A 17,137-nucleotide genomic window follows, 5' to 3' on the forward strand; every position below is an offset into this window, starting at 1 on the left:
ACCCAACCAAACGCAAACCTAACCCCCATCGCCACCCATAATGTGTAACAATGCCTTCTATCTAAGTCATCCATCACTTGTTTTTGTAGCTATGAAACCGGTTTTCTGAGATGTAACCTAAGCGTAATTTCTGAATGTGTTTTCAATAACCGACAAGAACCAAAAAAACATTTTTGTGCAGGAATATCCACGATGTCGTGTCTTTTTAAAGAGTTTATCTATCTACAAAACTATAAAATTGAAATCTTTGTCGAACTTTAAGGAAGGACAGGGCACCCAATATATCTTCCTGAGCATGGGAATTGTTTTTCTTATTCTTTGTAGAAATGACTTCGTCGAGAGATAAACGAAGTTAAGCGTGGTAAAGCATAATTGAAAAATAAGGTTTCATTTTTCGCCTCTTAATTTTTGTGGTGAAAAATTGCTGGAGCGTGTAAGCTCTTGAGAACTTCCGTTTTACGTATAATTTCAGCTGTCAATGAGATTTGGAGAATAATATTACTATTTGTAAAATTCAAGGGCTGCTTGTGAAGAAAGGCTCCATAACTTATGCGGTTGCATCGATACTGCTGTGACTACATGTCTCAAAATTGAATTGAGACTTTCAAAAATGCTGATTCTATTCTCCCAGAAATTTTTGTTTAAATTCTTGGAATTTAGAAGCTTAGAATTCCAAAAATAACCTTCATAATGTTTAGGAGACCCCTCTATCATTCAAGAATTTTTTTGTACTACACCACTAAACTAGATTATCAGAGCCTTATACCGGTGGAGTATAGCTAGGAGGGAGAGGTTGCACTTTTCCCCAGGCACAGCATCTATTGGAGCCCCATTTAGACTATTTATATACCGTATATTTCAAGAATGACAAGGCTGTTTACGTTTTTAAGAGTAGAGGGAGTGCGAAAATCAACATTGTCCTGGGTACCAGATCTATCTGTGCTCAGTTCCAAACAATAAGAAAAAAGCAATGTATACTCCAAATAAGGCACCTCTGGAAAGCACTGTTGGTGCGGTTCCCTCGACTTGTCGTATAAACGAACCTGCAAGTCAAGCTAAGACCGGGACATTGCAAACTTCAATTTAAGACTCGATTGTAAGCAGAGGATTTTTTTCTTGTCCGGTTAAGTAAACAGGAAGAAAGATTGCCAACGTGTGTGCAGATTCAATATTCTAGTGGTTAGCTACACCTTTCGCATGTTACCAACTGAGTCAATCTGAGAGACCACAAAAGCTGCGGAACACTCCGGGCTCATATAATTATCCAATATATTTAAGTAATAGCAAAAGGTTCACTGCACTTGCATAACTATATAATGATTCAGATTGTTTACAGTCTTTGTGAGTAGGCTACAATATTAAATATTTGTTAGGCCTTTTAAAGCTTGACCGAGCCAATGACCCATCTTCCTTGGGCTATATAGATTTATAGTATTTATGACTTTAATTTTGATTACCGATTTAAATAGGTCATACAATGAGCTGGTCTTTAGGGAATTAAATAATTTCTTGTGTACTGTATCTAAAAATTATAATTTGATTTTTCTTCTTTTTTTTGGGGGGGGGGGGTGTTCATGGTAATAGACTACTTGTCAGGCTTATGCAGGTCAAATACCTTTTTTCTGAAGTGCTGCTAAGTTAAACTGATAGCTAATTAGAAATTTGACCGCCTTTGGCTTCGTGTATACTTGCAAAGGCATTCACGGAGGATTTCTGGGTAAAGTGCATTAGATGGTCACTTTTATATACTATGCAAGGAAACCAGTCATGCAATGACAGACGAAACCCGCCAGAGACCGGTTATTTTCAAAGAGACCGCTATTAAGAAATGGAATACAGAGTAGTTTTCATTGCGTTTACGATATTTAAACTGTTGTTTTTTGGGGTTTAGAGGGGAGAAAAGGTACCTAAGTTAGGTTACGTATTTAATAAATGCTATTCTTTACCCCCCCCCCCCTAATGCACAAATATATAGCCTAAATTTGTTTCTAAACTATTATATATTCATCCTATTTTATTTTATTTAATTTCATTAGCATTAACCAAACTTGACTTTTTAGAAGCGACCATCTAATGCACCAGTACCGATTTCTCTTGGATAGGGGAGAGGTGTTTTGGGTGGTACCTAACTTCGCCAAAATAGTAAGAAACAAGGTGAACTATGTGAAAATATAGAATACACCATTGCAATTTTTAGTTCCGCGTTTTTCGTTCAGTCAGCTTGGACAGTGGTAAGAAGCCGTACCACGTCATATGACTGAGTATTCTAACACTAATCAAGCACAGAAATAGGGTGCGTAAAAAAAACTAGCTTAAGTCCCAACTGCTAGCTAGATTTTTTGGTTGATTTAGTGATTTTTTTCAATAATCTAGCAATTTATGTGGTGATTTAGTAATTTGTTTGTTTATGCAATTTAAAAAATCACTAGAAATAGTGAAAACCCTGAGCATAATGCAACTGAAGGTTGCCGGTCAAGATTTTAAGCTCTTAGGCCGTGTGCTCATTATGGCTTTTTCAGGCAAAGTCGCCCGTGCTTTTTTACTTTTTCAGGCAGCCTCAGTCTCTATTGGTACTTCTAAGGCTCAAAAGGGCACATTTGGAATGGCTTTTTCATAAAAGTATGTTTTTCGACGAAGAAAAGCTGTTTTTGCACTGCCGACTTCGCCTAAAAAAGCCATATTGAAGAAAGGGCTTTAGTCTACAGAACTTCCGTTGCAAAATCAAGATAAGCTGACTGGTCAACACAACTGATCACATATCATGAAAAGTTTGCTGTAAATTTTTAGTATAATTTAATTAACGCACAGCCACTAATAGGATTTCGAGAAACAGTATAATAATAATAAAGTTGTTTTTATCGTTAAGCATATATATTATTGCAATGAAGTTTTGTCTTTGTAGTTCCTGAATACGAAGTAGCACACATAAGATCAATAGCAAGGAGGAGTGCCCTAGAAGAGCACACTGAGGATGAGGTTCATAGACAAATAAATTTAGAAGCTTTTGGAAAAAAGTATCAACTGAAACTTAGAAGAAATGGGAATCTATTAAAAAGAAGAAATCAAGTTCGCCTTTGGGTTGCTGATTCTGGTGGAATTGGCAACATTAGCTTACAAGAAGTACCACAGGTTAGCTATTTATTTATATATCGTTTTGGAGATGGAAAAACGAGTATTTGGTTTAAATATAATCCAATATTTATTATGACCTCCATATTTCGTATTTCTAATCTCCTTTTATATGTTATTCAAAGGTACATTGTCGCTTTGTGATTAGCAAGATGGTATCTTCAGTTATAGGTGTCTTACAGCGTATTTTGTATCAAGAACAATGAAAAATCAACATAAGTGCTGGTCAACTTTTTTTTGCCATTGTTTCCCAAAAATTCGAAGCATGTGGATACTGAGAAGTTTGACGCTAGGTACGGTAAAGACCTAACTTTTTTATTCTACTTTGCCATCACTTGGTCACTTGCCCTAAACCTCGAAGCCATTTGACCTACCATCATGGTCATGACACCTGATTGACATCTGGGAGGCCGCGTGATTCAAATCCTTCTAATGGCAAATCATTTCCATAATAAGTTTCTACTATCAGTAGCTATAATGGAACAACTATAGCATAATAGGAAGAAAAAATATTAGCATTCAGACTGTAAGAGGTGTAGCAGATATATTAAGTTCTATGGTATAAATACCTATCTGATTCCAGTTGATACTCCGTTCCCTTCAAAGCCTTTCATTTATGTAAAGTGACCATCAAAAAGATGAGTGCATTGAACTGACACCTGAAGATAGAATATTTGAGAGTAAAAACTCAGGCAAAGATACCGCTCTCACACGTATACATGAGTTAACCAGCCCACGCGGCCACACCCTACTTCAATTTTACCGGCATATTGAACTTGTTAGCTTAATTAGTTTTGTCTCAAGGTTAAAAATACATCCGGGTGCTGTATCCCAGTAGTTGGAAAAATCCTACCAATTTGTCTGTTTCCCTAAAGGCTTTTGGTAACGCCAGACTATATGGCGTCGTTGAATAACTTGGACGATTCATTGAATCAGAGTTTTTTCATTGACAAGCATCGCATTCCTCTTAGTTTAATAGATCATGTAATTATGCGTATCTCGACTACTGTCAAATTTGAGGTCAGTTATTTGCTCTGTTTCAGACAGTTGGCTCTAAAAAATACTTTTAATTGTACTTTCCGAACGCGAAATATGGTCGAATCTGACAGGGATGTCTGTGTCAATGAAAACAAATCTTGATTATATCTTTTATATGGCCTGAAATGGACCTGTTTAAGGTTAGCACAATCCTCACCAAGATCTTCGAAATTTTACTTCCAACTTTATTATCTTCAAACGAGTATGAAGCATTCCAGTATCTAATCTTTACAAAATTTCTTATTGGATTTCCAACACTTTTTCTTGCTTTCGCTTTACAGCATCATTTTTATTGGGATAAAACGAATTTTTCATAATTATGTCAGTTTAGAATTTGGTCAAGATCATTTTATTGCTATAAATACTGTGGTAACAAATAATCACATTGAAGAAGTACACTATGGTATCTTTTCCTATTAATTTCTACTCGCTGGTTTGGACAAAAAAAAAAGAGAAAAAAAAAACTGATTTTGATTCCGAAATAAAATGTCATTCGGAGCCACAAATAAATAGTCCTTGGGATTTTGGGGGTTAATTTTATTCTGAAGAAACATAATCAAATAATAAATTACTTTTTTTCTCAAAGAAAATAGCTATACACGGATCCGACTGCTAGGGATGGATGTCAGACCTTTTTTGAAGGGAGAGATCCCGTTTGCGACAGGTGGAGTTTAACCCCCAATTCTTCAATTTTTCCTGGGAAATCATTGGGATCAATCTCCAGGGGGAGAGGAGTGTTGCACTCCCACCTTTATCCCACACTTTGTACAGGTATGCCAAAAAATTGGCGTTTCAAAGGGCAGTAAATTAGATCGTTCTATCGAATTAAAACCTGAAGTGATAATTGGAGTTTTTGTTCCCTAGTATTAAGTTACAGCATTGCCGGCTTAACTTAGCAAGTTTCTGATTACTTGATAGAGGAAAAGGTAACAAAAAAAGCTTGTATCCGCTGTCAATAAAGATAATAACCATAGGTTTCAAGAAAACAGCTTCTCCAACTAGAACTAATTTAAAAAGGTGTACTTTTCGATGCGTTATTATTTTTCCGAAGCGTTTTAAATGGCTCATCGTTCATAAAATTACTATAATATATATTCAGTAGTCAAATGCAATCATGGTAAATAAGGCAAGTCATGAGCCATGTCATCAGTCCATTTAATACTATTAATCTAACTTGATCACACAGTTGTCACAGGTCTCACTGATGTCGAACCTCTGAATTCCCTGTACAGTTCGTAAAGCGTTAGATTATAAATATATGTTCTGTTCTTGTAAATTTTGGAGAGATTCTAAGAAAGTTTTCTAAGAGGTACTGGACCAAGCAATATTCTACTTCATCTACTATAGTTTCTATTCCAAAAGAGTGGATGTTTACTCCACTCAGCACCCTTGTGCACGAGCATGACTTTAAAAACACGAAGAGAGAGGCGGGGGCTCAGTTGCATAAATATAGAGTGAAATAATTCTATTTAATTCTAGGGCTATTTTTTTAGTTTTCATTTAGTTTCATGGGGACTGCAAGGTTGATTCACCCCCTTGCTCTCCTCCAGATTGTGCTCTTGACTCGTATGAAATGTTTTGCCCAGTGGGGTATAAGAAAAGGTCTACAGACTTTTTTTTGAATTTTAGTCATTCTATGGGCTGTACATATGGCGATGTTGCTACTTGAATTGCAGCCGTCATCAACTATTAAAAGATGCCGTGTTTTTCAATTGTATTATGCATATATGCATACTTCTATACATGGTTGCAACCTGTTGCTCAGATAAGGGCATGGAATCTGTGTGTAATTTTTTGCCTTCCTTTGGTCCCTTTTCAATGAACAAGTGTATACGGACGATTCATTGATTATATCAACCACAGTGAGCCGGAATGGTTATCTGCCCTTCTTTTTTCTTTTAACCAATGTAATGAGCTAGTATTTGCTTAGTTTATCTTCTAATTTTTCTGTTAGAAAAATGATAACAAATGATTAATGATAGACAAAGAATAATAGATAATAACGAAAATATACGCTACCCATAAGTTTAATAATAAAGAACAACAGAGCGTAGGAGTGCAGAAAATTAATTTCTTGAGGAGGTGAGTGCCTATAATTGTATGATTTGCAAGAAATAGCTGTTTAATCAAAAGTGTCATGGATCTAAGCTTCTAATAAGTATAATTCGAAATTTCATTGTGCTTAACTGTATAATTTTACGCCATTTGCGCATTTTTTTTTTTTTAACTTAACATTTTATTTTTTTCTTCATTTTTTTGTGTGGCCATAAATGGGCCTTTTCGTACTTACCTGCATTAGCACTTTAGGCGATAATTGAAGTAGATGTGACGCTAAACAGGACCGATTGTTCGCGGAAGATATTCGCGACAAGGCTTGTCTTAACGGTAAAATATGCTGGTCTTGAAAAATGTCTTAAAACGAATACTGCAAATATCGATTAAAAAAAAAAAAATTACTTGGAATTTGACCGAGCTTCCGCCGTCCTAGTCAACTCATCTCTATAGACTGACATTATGAATTGGGTCTGAATCATGGTTTTGCATGACCTTCAAAAACATTATCCATTTCATGAAATTATTGATTTACAAAATAAAAAGAGCACTAAAATTCATAGTTTTTTTTTTTAATTCACGAGGACAATAATTTGAATTTGGGGCCAGAAATCAATAACCAGAAACGCTTCCTACTAGAAGATTTGATTCACTTTCCAAGTCGAGCTAATTCTTGCTAAATCTCGAATCTCGATGTGGAATATTGTTGTGAATATAAATAAATATGATATTTATTTCAACATTTTTGCCATCAGACATCAGACCCGAATATTACCTTGGATTCCTATTCGGCCCACTGTTTCAACGTCATCGTAGAATACATCGACGAATTGCATGCCATACGTATGACAAATTATATGTCAAAAACGAATGGATTAAGTCACTACCAGTACTGACCTCATCTAAGGCAATTCGGTTGCTTTAGATACTATTTTTGGGCAAGTTCCACGATCAAGCCGCATCCGGGCTCTCATCATGCTGTCCAGTAGACGACTAAACACGTCTTTCCAGACATTTTGTTCGAGGGTGGTAGGCTCCATGATGTCAAGCCAGTGACGATCCAAGCGTCGACAAATTTTCGGTAGCCCTGATTGACTCAAGCTGATATGTGACTATCGGGAGCCACGTCTTTTTCTGTCCTCTAGGTTCCTTCTTCCATCCTGGTGGTGGTAGGCATTTGAGGCAATTTTTGTTTATATGGTCTTCTGATCTCCGCACGGTTTGGCCAATCCACATCAGACTCCTTACCTTGACAACCTCAGATATTAGTGGGTAATCGCCACGTCTTCTTCTTTCTTCTTTATTCAAAACCCTGTCTGAATGGCGAATGTCTAATATGTATATCCACACGATGGAATATGCCCACATCCGACGCTTTCACTGCTTTCAGTGACCAGTTTTCATACCCGTAGGGAAAGTAAACAGAGTATCAAGGCCTCGTAAACACTGAGCTTTATAGAAGCAGAGGTTTTGCTGTACTTCTAATAAGAGTCCTTCAGGTGTAGAAACACCTTCTATACAGATCATATGCGATAACAGATCTCCTTCGAGGATCCGTAAGTTACGTTTATCATTGAGCCAAAATTTCTGAATGACTGAATGGCTCGACTACCATTTAGGGCCACAGAGGTGTCATCCATCCCATCCATCCGCATCGTTTTCGTCGTCGGTAGACTTATTTGGAGACTAGTCGAAGGGGCTCAGTTTCCCACTTCATTGATCATATCCATCAGCAACAGATTAAAAAAGTGCATCGACTTTATCAGCGCATTCTAGATCTGTATTGGAGAAGAACGGGCTAAATACTACATGTTTATACTTGTCGAAAGTCATAAGAGTCCAATCGAAGGCAAAGTTGAATAAAGTCGAGGAGAGGGTGCAGCGTTGATATATACCCTCTTAAATTAGGATCAGATTCGAAAACTCACTATCAAATCTAGCTTGAACCTTGATCTCATCATAGTTTGCCTTTAACAATCTGGCAATCGTTTCAGGGGCACCGTCTTCTCTCAAAGCTACCAACCTAGCGTTCCAATGGACATAATCGAAGGCAGCGATGAAATCAATGAGGACCTGGTTTTTCCCCTGCTGGTGTTTGAAACGGTGTCCTATGATAGCTAAAGGCTCCCTGAAAGTATTTTTGAAGATTTTTCTATTCACTGAAGATGTTCTTTGATGCCGCATTAATGCATTTATCTCATAAACTTTTAGCAACAAAAAATAATACAGTTTTTAAGCTTTGGATGCTTTGGACGAAATTCTCTAATCGACTATCCTGTTAATGAGAGTTGGTCCGAATAAGTGACTTAGTGACATAGAATATTTTAAGCTATCCACAGGCATTGAAAGGCTTGAAAAGGAAAGAAAATTAGGAAACCATAAGACTATAATGCATGAAGTAAAGTTGAGCAGTCAAATAATTGACATAACATATTATTTTAAGCGTGAATAATTTATTTCAGTAGATCTAATCTCACCATATTTTTGTTTTGCTTTTTTGTTTTTTTTTATCGCCCCTTCCCAATCATCCTCAAAATTACTCTGTAACATTTCAGCCAACACGGGGTAGAGCAGCTATTTGTAATTTGTTGGTATCCTAACGAAATATGGGCAAAGTGAATCAGGAGTGACCGAGAGTTAAGTTTATGTACAAGTTAAGAACATGTAACTTAGCTGAACAAATCTAGTCATTTAGTAGGCTTCAATCCAGAACTATATTTAGAATAGAACTAGCAAAAAAGTGTTCGATGAATTCATATCTTCAGTTATATTGTACAAAAAAGGAAGCTTTGGACGACCACTGAAATGATTCGATGTTTGATGGAGCAATTAGATTTACAAACTCTACTTTAAAAAGACTATGAAGTCCTTAATAGTAATATTGATCGGTGTATCTAATTAAATATAACTCTTAACGATTATCTTGCCTGTCAATGATTGAATGTTTCTCCGGCACAACACCTGAGAGGAACAGAGAGTTGAAGTAAGGGTCTTCTTAATTCAATATTTTGTAAGAGACTGACATACCTTATACCTTAAGACTGACAAAACTTGTAGAGCTATTGTGCTGAATCGCTTATAGTTTAGGCAAGAGGGAAAACCATCAAAAATCGTGCATAGCTCGTGGTGGGCGTGCCATTCATGGCGGCAGTTTGCCACACAGGACCTGAAGCATGCTTATCATAGTGTGACAAGGAGCGACTTGGCATGCAATGATACTTATTAAATAGCTGGCCAGCAGAAATTGGCAGCTGACCAACGGTTTAAGAACAGCAGCTAACGAACAAGCCTTAAATTGCAGACACTGACGATGATTAACATGTGTTCCAGAATGTTTTCCCAGTCGAGACAGTTTCATAAGCTATTTTATGATGAACTTTAGCACAGATCTCTGCTTGATATTTCTATCATAGAATCAGGAGACACGGCTAGAACTACCATTGCTAAGTAAATTCAAGCTCCATGAAAACACCTGCTGGGGTACAGTTACGTCTGAAATATAGAAGTTTCTTAATGCCAAGTGATTTTAATTAAAAAGAGCTGGCCTGTACATCATTAACATTCTTTTTACCTTTTCTAGAATTTCAGTGAAAAAAATCTATTTAATTACCGTACACATTTCCATTTATGTCATCCATCCAAAGCTGATGTACTAGGTTCTCATACATTCCATGTTCCTAGTATGGTCTCTTAATGATTTCAATTCATTGAACCTTTAGTAGTTCTTACATTTCGCCAGGATAATTGACTGTAATTTTACAGGGTCCGGAAGCTCCCAAAGGATACCAATATATATTTTCTGAAGGTTCCATTATTTTAAGACACTGAACCCTTTATAAAATGTCGGATGCCTTTACAAGTTCGCACTTGCATTGATGACTTTCCACAGTTGGTGGTCTTAAATAATTGCTACTTATGATATATGAGTAGCAATTAAGCTGGTCTTCAACTGTATTTATGCTAAATAAAAATGTTAAAATGTTTATGAATAATCAAAGGCAGTACAGAACCTATTTTTCCCTGAAGTACACCGTCTGATAAGTACTTGAAATACAGATATCCGTTACTTTAATTTAAACCATCCACTGAAAACCGATTAAAAAGTACCACCCCCCGTAATAAGGGGAATTTTTTAGCTGAGTTCATGGAAAATATTCCTAATGCGTTTTTGAGTGCGGCTCTGCTTTATAACGTTCGAAGAGAATGGATAGAGTATGCTGAGCCATTATTCTCAAATGGAAGTTACTCTTATCATTAAATTGAATCAACATGGTAAAATAGAAAGTTTTTTATCTTCTGTCTGACATCTTTTAAATTGAGAACTACAAAAGTATGATTTTATGGATGGAATTCACCCTTTATCCTCCCTCTTTTGAGAAATTTCTAAGGACCTATAGTAGAATATAATCCCTTCTACCATCCTCTGTTTCCAAGTACTATTAATATATGTTTTTATTCATTATATATTTTAGTCGGACGACATTGGTGATATCTATCAAGATATTGAAAATGAGGCTGCAATCATTGTTAATCATGACCCAGAGGATGATGAACTTCAATTGGTAAGTTTATATTCCCGATTATTCAGAGCCGAATCTAGGCGGGGAACAAAAGGGGGCAAGGGCCCGGGTGACACGCCCGGGAAGCGGCAAATAAAGTTAAAATTGTAATACTTATTGGCAAAAATTGTAATATTTACAGTATGATGGTGCAGCGGGGGGTGGCAAAGTCAACAATCGCACCCCCTTAGAAAAGGCCTATCCCCAGCTCCGTAATTCTTTCACCCCATTTTTGTCATTATAAAATGGGTTGAATTTAGTTCTGGTGATATCCCAAGGTTCAATTCCTTTTTCGGCCTTATTTGATTCAAGAATTTGTGTTCCAATTATGGATTACCCATTTCTTAAAAAAAAATTCCATCTCAATAAAATGGGAATAGTGTAAAAAATTTCGAACACACTGCTTAATATGCAATCCCAAGAATTAACTACCACCTTAAGTAGGCATCAAAAGCACAAACTTAATTTAATTTTTTCTCTTTTTTTACTTGATGTGATATATTCAAATATTCACGCTGTATAGTCTATTAAATTCGATAATGATAGTTTCTAATTAATTTTTTACCTTTTGTTATCTCTTTCCGCGAATAATTCTATTGAAATTATGTTTTTATCATAAATTTAAGATTGCTGAGCCATCTTCTACCTTTGGCAAAGAATAAGCTTAAAACAAGAAGTTGTTTTTTAATTCCGTCTTTCCAATTTTACTGGTAGTGCTGGAATGTTTGTATCGCTGATATAAAAACTGTTTAAACATTCACGAGAACGCGTTGGAATCTTGCTGGCTTAGATGTCAAAATTAAACTGTTTTAGTGAAGCATAAACCTTAGTCTCAGGGTATCTTTTGGAAAATTTTTGCCAACTAACAGCTAAACTTAACCAGGGGATATCCCGATTTTAAAACTTTTTGGGATACATTTCTTCGAAAACATTCGAATTCTTCCGCACAAGAAATAACAAATACTTGGAAATTGCTCCTTCCATTGTTCAATATTGGAATGAAGTCATACTATTGCTATTGTAAGATCTGAGCTAGGGAGGATTACACCCACCAAACCCTGTAGATCAGAAAATAAAAATGAAAAGTGGCACAGTTCACGGATATATAGGGTGTGTATGTGTGATTGTCAGAGACTAAGGGAAGGGCAATTTTGTAGTTTTCCTAATTTTTCTATGAAATGCCAAAAACGCGGCATCTTCAGCGAAAAAAAGGTTGTTTTTCCAAAGGTATTTTTCACAGCCTACTGGGATGGGGGCACAAATCTTGGGGGCGACTGTCCCCCATTGACACCACTGCTAACGGGGAGGGGTAGGTGCACGTATCCTTAGGGGAAAAGGAGGTCTAGAGAGTGATTGTTAGAAAGAATTTATAAATGATTTCCATACAATTTCTTGCCACGGTATTTGCATAAACTTGAATTTGAGCAAAGACTCTCCGGTCTATTCTAAATGAGGTGTGAGATAGTATCTTAAGATTCAAAACGATGGGGATCCACACAAAAGCTGAGAATCCCTATTCAAGAGCATCTTCAAAGTACGCTGCTAGTCCATCTGAATGCACATAAGCTGAAGTAAATTCGTATAGTAATTCTGTGTTTATGTCTTGTACATTCTTGAGAATACCAATATAACCATAAAGTTAACTTGAAATTTCTAAATTAGGATGGTCTCTGGCATTGAATGTACTAGGTAACAACCATGCTCTGCTGGTCACCATATCTTACAATAGCTTATCAATGAGAATGAAAGTGCACAAATCACTGTAAAAAATAAATAGAAATAAACAATCCTTGGGCATTTTAACGCGGACCAAATATAAGGTACCAAGTTTTAGCCCAGAAATGGACCAAATGTTTGATCAAACAAAATCAGAAGGCGCAGATAGCTTTACTCCACTTTCACCATCATCAAGGCAAAAGAACTCGGCAAGGACTACAGGTTGGTTCGGCAGAAGTTCAGATGGTTACTATGTTGACCACACCTTTTTTTTGAAGACCGTATACTGAGACTAGTAATTAGAAAGATGTTGCTGATAATATGTCCTGTTAAAGACAAAAATATGTGTGTAACCTAAAGAGTTGTATTACGGGTGAAATAATTGCCGGAAATTCCAAACTCCAAGATTTATCACGAGAAGCAATGTGCTGGATAACAATTTTTTCAATTTGTAAGCTATAATGCTTGTTACGAAGTTATAAAGATAACTGGACACAACGGGGAGTCCCTTTATAACATTTATCCGTTAAGCCCCAGCACCCAGAAAAAAGGTTGATTACCTTGGTGCCACTAGTTGGTAGGCTGGTAATTTCCCTGCCCCCTCTCTTAGAAAACCAAAGTTTACGAAAAAGGTGTCTTAATTGTTAATCACACAGAAAACATGAGATATGACACTTCCCCACATAGGCTTCATTTACTTGAGTTAATTCCCTGTGGTGGGCCAGCGTAGAAAAAGATGGAATTCTTTGCGTCAAATTTGAACGGCCCGAGGTTAGTCTGATGGGTTTCTCTTGTTTGCAAACGATCATTAAGATGAACTGACCTAAGTTATCCCCTATCTGGGACCGGAGCTTCCAGCTTTGTATTGAGGGGCCAAAAAAGTAATTCGGACAGTGTTTCTGTTGGTGTTTGGACTATGTGACCAAGCAATGGTCGAGTTCGTAATAACAAGCCTTTGGGAATTGAGAGTCTCGCTCATAAGTGGCAGTAGTTGGGTAATGGGAATGAGGTCATACACCTATAAAAATTTTCATTGGTGCCCATTGTGGTATTAATTAATTTGTTCAAATTTACGGGTATTTGGAAATAAAACTATTCTTCAAGTAATCATACTCCCACTCATCCTCTGTTGAGAAACTCCGTCCGTCCACAGGTTGTAGTCTGGAATTTTTATACCTGAAGTTATAAACCTAAAGGAATTCTAACATAAATTTAAGCTTTCACAAAGTAGATATTAAATTAACAAAACTATGCTTTTATTTGTGTATACCATTTTAAAATTATTCAATATAAATAAGGTTTCAACCCAGCCAGGATTTGGTTTTCCTATCCATATTTTAAATTATCGTCTGACGGTATTGGTTGAGATGCAAGTGATTCCATACCTTGATTATTTTCAATAGTTTGTAGTAATATTAATTCTTTACTAAATACCGCTGAGTAACCAACCGCAAAAGCCTTTTTGTAGCGGATCAGACCTTCAATATTTTTGCATCCTGGTACAGCACAATTGTTTTTGAAGAATCATGGCCTTTTTGTCTTTTTTTTTAGAAAATAAAAATCCATTAAATTCGTTTTGTGCAGGTGTCCTTATAATTGCAAAAATTTACATTTATACTACATTAATTGAACGCTGATAGAATTGAAATAAGTTATAATAAGAAAACAAATTTGACCAAGGCTGTCCTGGAAAGAAATTCAGGTTATTTTTCTGTCTTCTTATGTAGGCTAAAGTAATATTAATCTGTGATATTAGTTACTTTTTCGTGTTAAAGTTTTTTGTTGTACAAATTCCGAATAATGAAAAAAGAATACTTATTACAAAATTTAGAATGATTAAAATTGGGTAGTCGACTTGCAATTGGCGAATTGGCTCCAAGGTCTGAAGTACATGTCAGTAACATAATTTTCTCTAAAAGCATACTTGACTACTAAATTCACTAGAAATTTTTAAAATTTTTTTCTTTTTACCTGAAGTTAAAATGACCCTTAGAAAATCTTTCTAAGTTTGTATTATTTTTTTTATCTTTCTTGGTACTACAAGTAATTTGTACTACTTTATAATTTTGAAACTTCACGTTGAATATAACTAGCTTGGTTTTCTTGAATTTAATTTTTATGTTTTGAGTTTTTCGAGACAAGAGACTGAAGGCATTCCTCTGGTTTAACGGACCGTCACCTACTATTTATATATAAAAGCTGGGTACTGTTATATTATCTGTAACACACGCGCGATATTGTACATTGAACATGCTAAAGAAACTAGTCAAACAGGTTTCTTTCAACAGATAATTCCTATGCTGAGGATTGTAAACAAGGATTTATCACTGCGTTTACAATATTTAAACTTTGTTTTTTTGGGGTTTAGGCGCAAAAAAAATACATAGGTTAGGTTACGTATTTAATATATGCTATGCTTTACCCTCCACCCACCTGATGTGCAAATATATAGCCGAGATTTGTTTCTAAACTGTTATATTTTTATTCTATTTGGTTTTATCTCAATAGCATTAACCAAACTTCACTTCTCGCGTCTGGTACAGATAATCCGGCAGTACCAAAAGCTGTTTTCTCGTTTCTACTGATTTTAAAAACTTTAAATTATATTATAACAAAATCTGTCATTTTTAAAGTGTTAATTGACACGGCACTAAAACAAACCACCACCTATACAGATTGTAGATTGACAATGAATAACTTTTCATTCACTGTCTAAACTCATTATTATTGCCATTCTTGTATTAAAAGAAAATTTTGTGAGAATCAGGCATCATTCTTTAATTATTTTCCCTTGACTAGTTTTTCTTTAAGAGTTGATATCACGGTGTGATAACCGTCACGTTTTCAACCTTTGATTTTGGTGCAATGTGACATACTATCAGATACTGCAAAGAATCTCAAACCTTTTCCCTATAACCGGTCCCTATCAGGCCATGAAATAAAGACGGGCAACAATGATATAATCTGTCCCATAGCTATGACAGTCATGGCTTAATCTCCTGTTTGTATGGGTACTATTTCTCTCAGTTTAATTTTTTTTTCTTAATGTGAAAAGATGTTTTATTTGTCTATACATGAAACATCACGTAACTTGAGTAGCCGGTTAGTTAATATGTAAGAAATGTCTGGAGCTATTCATCGTCAATTTATGTACCTCTAAGTCTGATTTTCCCGTTATGAGTCGATATCTTGGTCGACATATTTCGCAACTTCAAATTAATTTTTTTTAGGCTTTGTTTAGCATTAACACTCAACAGGGCATGATCCGGTTTTTCTATATTTTAATCTTTTGAATACATTCATTACCATAGAAAACGACAGTAAATATATACTCCAGGAACTTACAGTGTATTGGTTACATTGTCGTCAGTGGGTCCCATAAAGAGGCTTTCTATGGTACTCTTGCATTATGTGGGCCTTTCTAAAAGGTCAAGTTTGGTTAATGCTAATGAAATAGAATAAAATAGGATGAATATATAATAGTTTAGAAACAAATTTGGGCTATATATTTGCACATTAGGGGAGGGGGGTTAAAGCATAGCATATATTAAATACGTAACCTAACTTAACCTAGGTACCTTCCCCCCTAAACCCCCCAAAAAACACCGGTTAATATCGTATACCCAATGAAAACCACGCTCTCATTGCCTAGTCTATAGCGGTAAACATGTCAAAAACGGGTTTTATTATTGCCTACTCTATAGTAGTTAACCCGAGAGGCCCGCATAATGCAAGAGTACCTTTTCTATTCAAGAATAACGACTCCTCGGGTGGAGAAGGCCTTGTGATAGCCAGGTTTGAACCAGAATTCGAAAAGTTCTAAGTGCGGCCTTATTCACGGCACTGTCACAAAGTCGAATTTGGTTATGTGCGAAGCGTAAGCGCCATAAATCAGGTGAAATAGGTTGAGTGGAAAATTTGAGAAGCAGTGACCTTGACTATTTTAGTCGAAGAGGGGTCAAATCGAAAGTTTTTGTTTTGACACAAGTATGTTATTAATTTTTCTCAAACTCTCAATTTTTCAAACTGAATTCAACTATCAATTCGAATTTGTTTTTGTCAAGCGTATCCTTTCGTTTGTCTGTAACTGCTGAACGTTGTGACACAGCATAGTATTAAAGGATTTACGCGTTTTTTATTTGTCCAAAACCGTCTTTTTCGCCAACAATGCTTCAGAATTTATTTGCCAAATCTCAAGTAATCTTTTCTTTCAACTACTGTAGATCCTTTTTCAGTACGGCAAGAACGTGGAAGCATTCACGTGTGAACCTCTGAATATGGCAAAAACGAAATTTTTTGGCTAAGTTTCTACGTGAATATTTCTTAGATATGCTCATATTTTGTTGCTATGGGTATGTGCTACTGATAATTAAATTGTAAATTTTAATTACTGCCTGAGCAGGTTCTGCTTTAAAAAACAAACAAAAATTGTATTTATCTTAAAGCTCTAAGAGAAATGACTTAAGTACAGTTAGTGCGTTTTGAAGTAGCGGTTTCACATTCTTTCATGTTAGATAAAATCAAGGATGTAGTGAGGGTTTCTGTGGTTTCAAGCCACCTCAGAAATTCACCAAAGTTCCAATTTCGTATCTTTCTTTTTTTTGAAAAATAGGTAAACAATTTAATTTTCTTGTAAAAGTCTT

At 35.8% G+C, this 17,137-nt stretch overlaps 1 protein-coding gene across 1 annotated transcript in view; it reads left to right on the forward strand.

Moving 5' to 3' along the window:
* sona (sol narae metalloprotease) overlaps positions 1 to 17,137 on the forward strand; it is a 73,471-nt gene that overhangs the window by 15,084 nt on the left and 41,250 nt on the right. The window contains exons 4-5 of the mRNA XM_089100740.1: positions 2,903 to 3,129; positions 10,692 to 10,781. Of these exons, the coding sequence (XP_088956866.1) occupies positions 2,903 to 3,129; positions 10,692 to 10,781 (317 nt within the window). The remainder of the gene's footprint in view (positions 1 to 2,902; positions 3,130 to 10,691; positions 10,782 to 17,137) is intronic.

Source organism: Artemia sp. Qi Xiang Cuo, chromosome 14, assembly GCF_049724085.1.
Source record: "Artemia sp. Qi Xiang Cuo chromosome 14, ASM4972408v1, whole genome shotgun sequence".
Lineage (NCBI taxonomy): Eukaryota > Metazoa > Arthropoda > Branchiopoda > Anostraca > Artemiidae > Artemia > Artemia sp. Qi Xiang Cuo.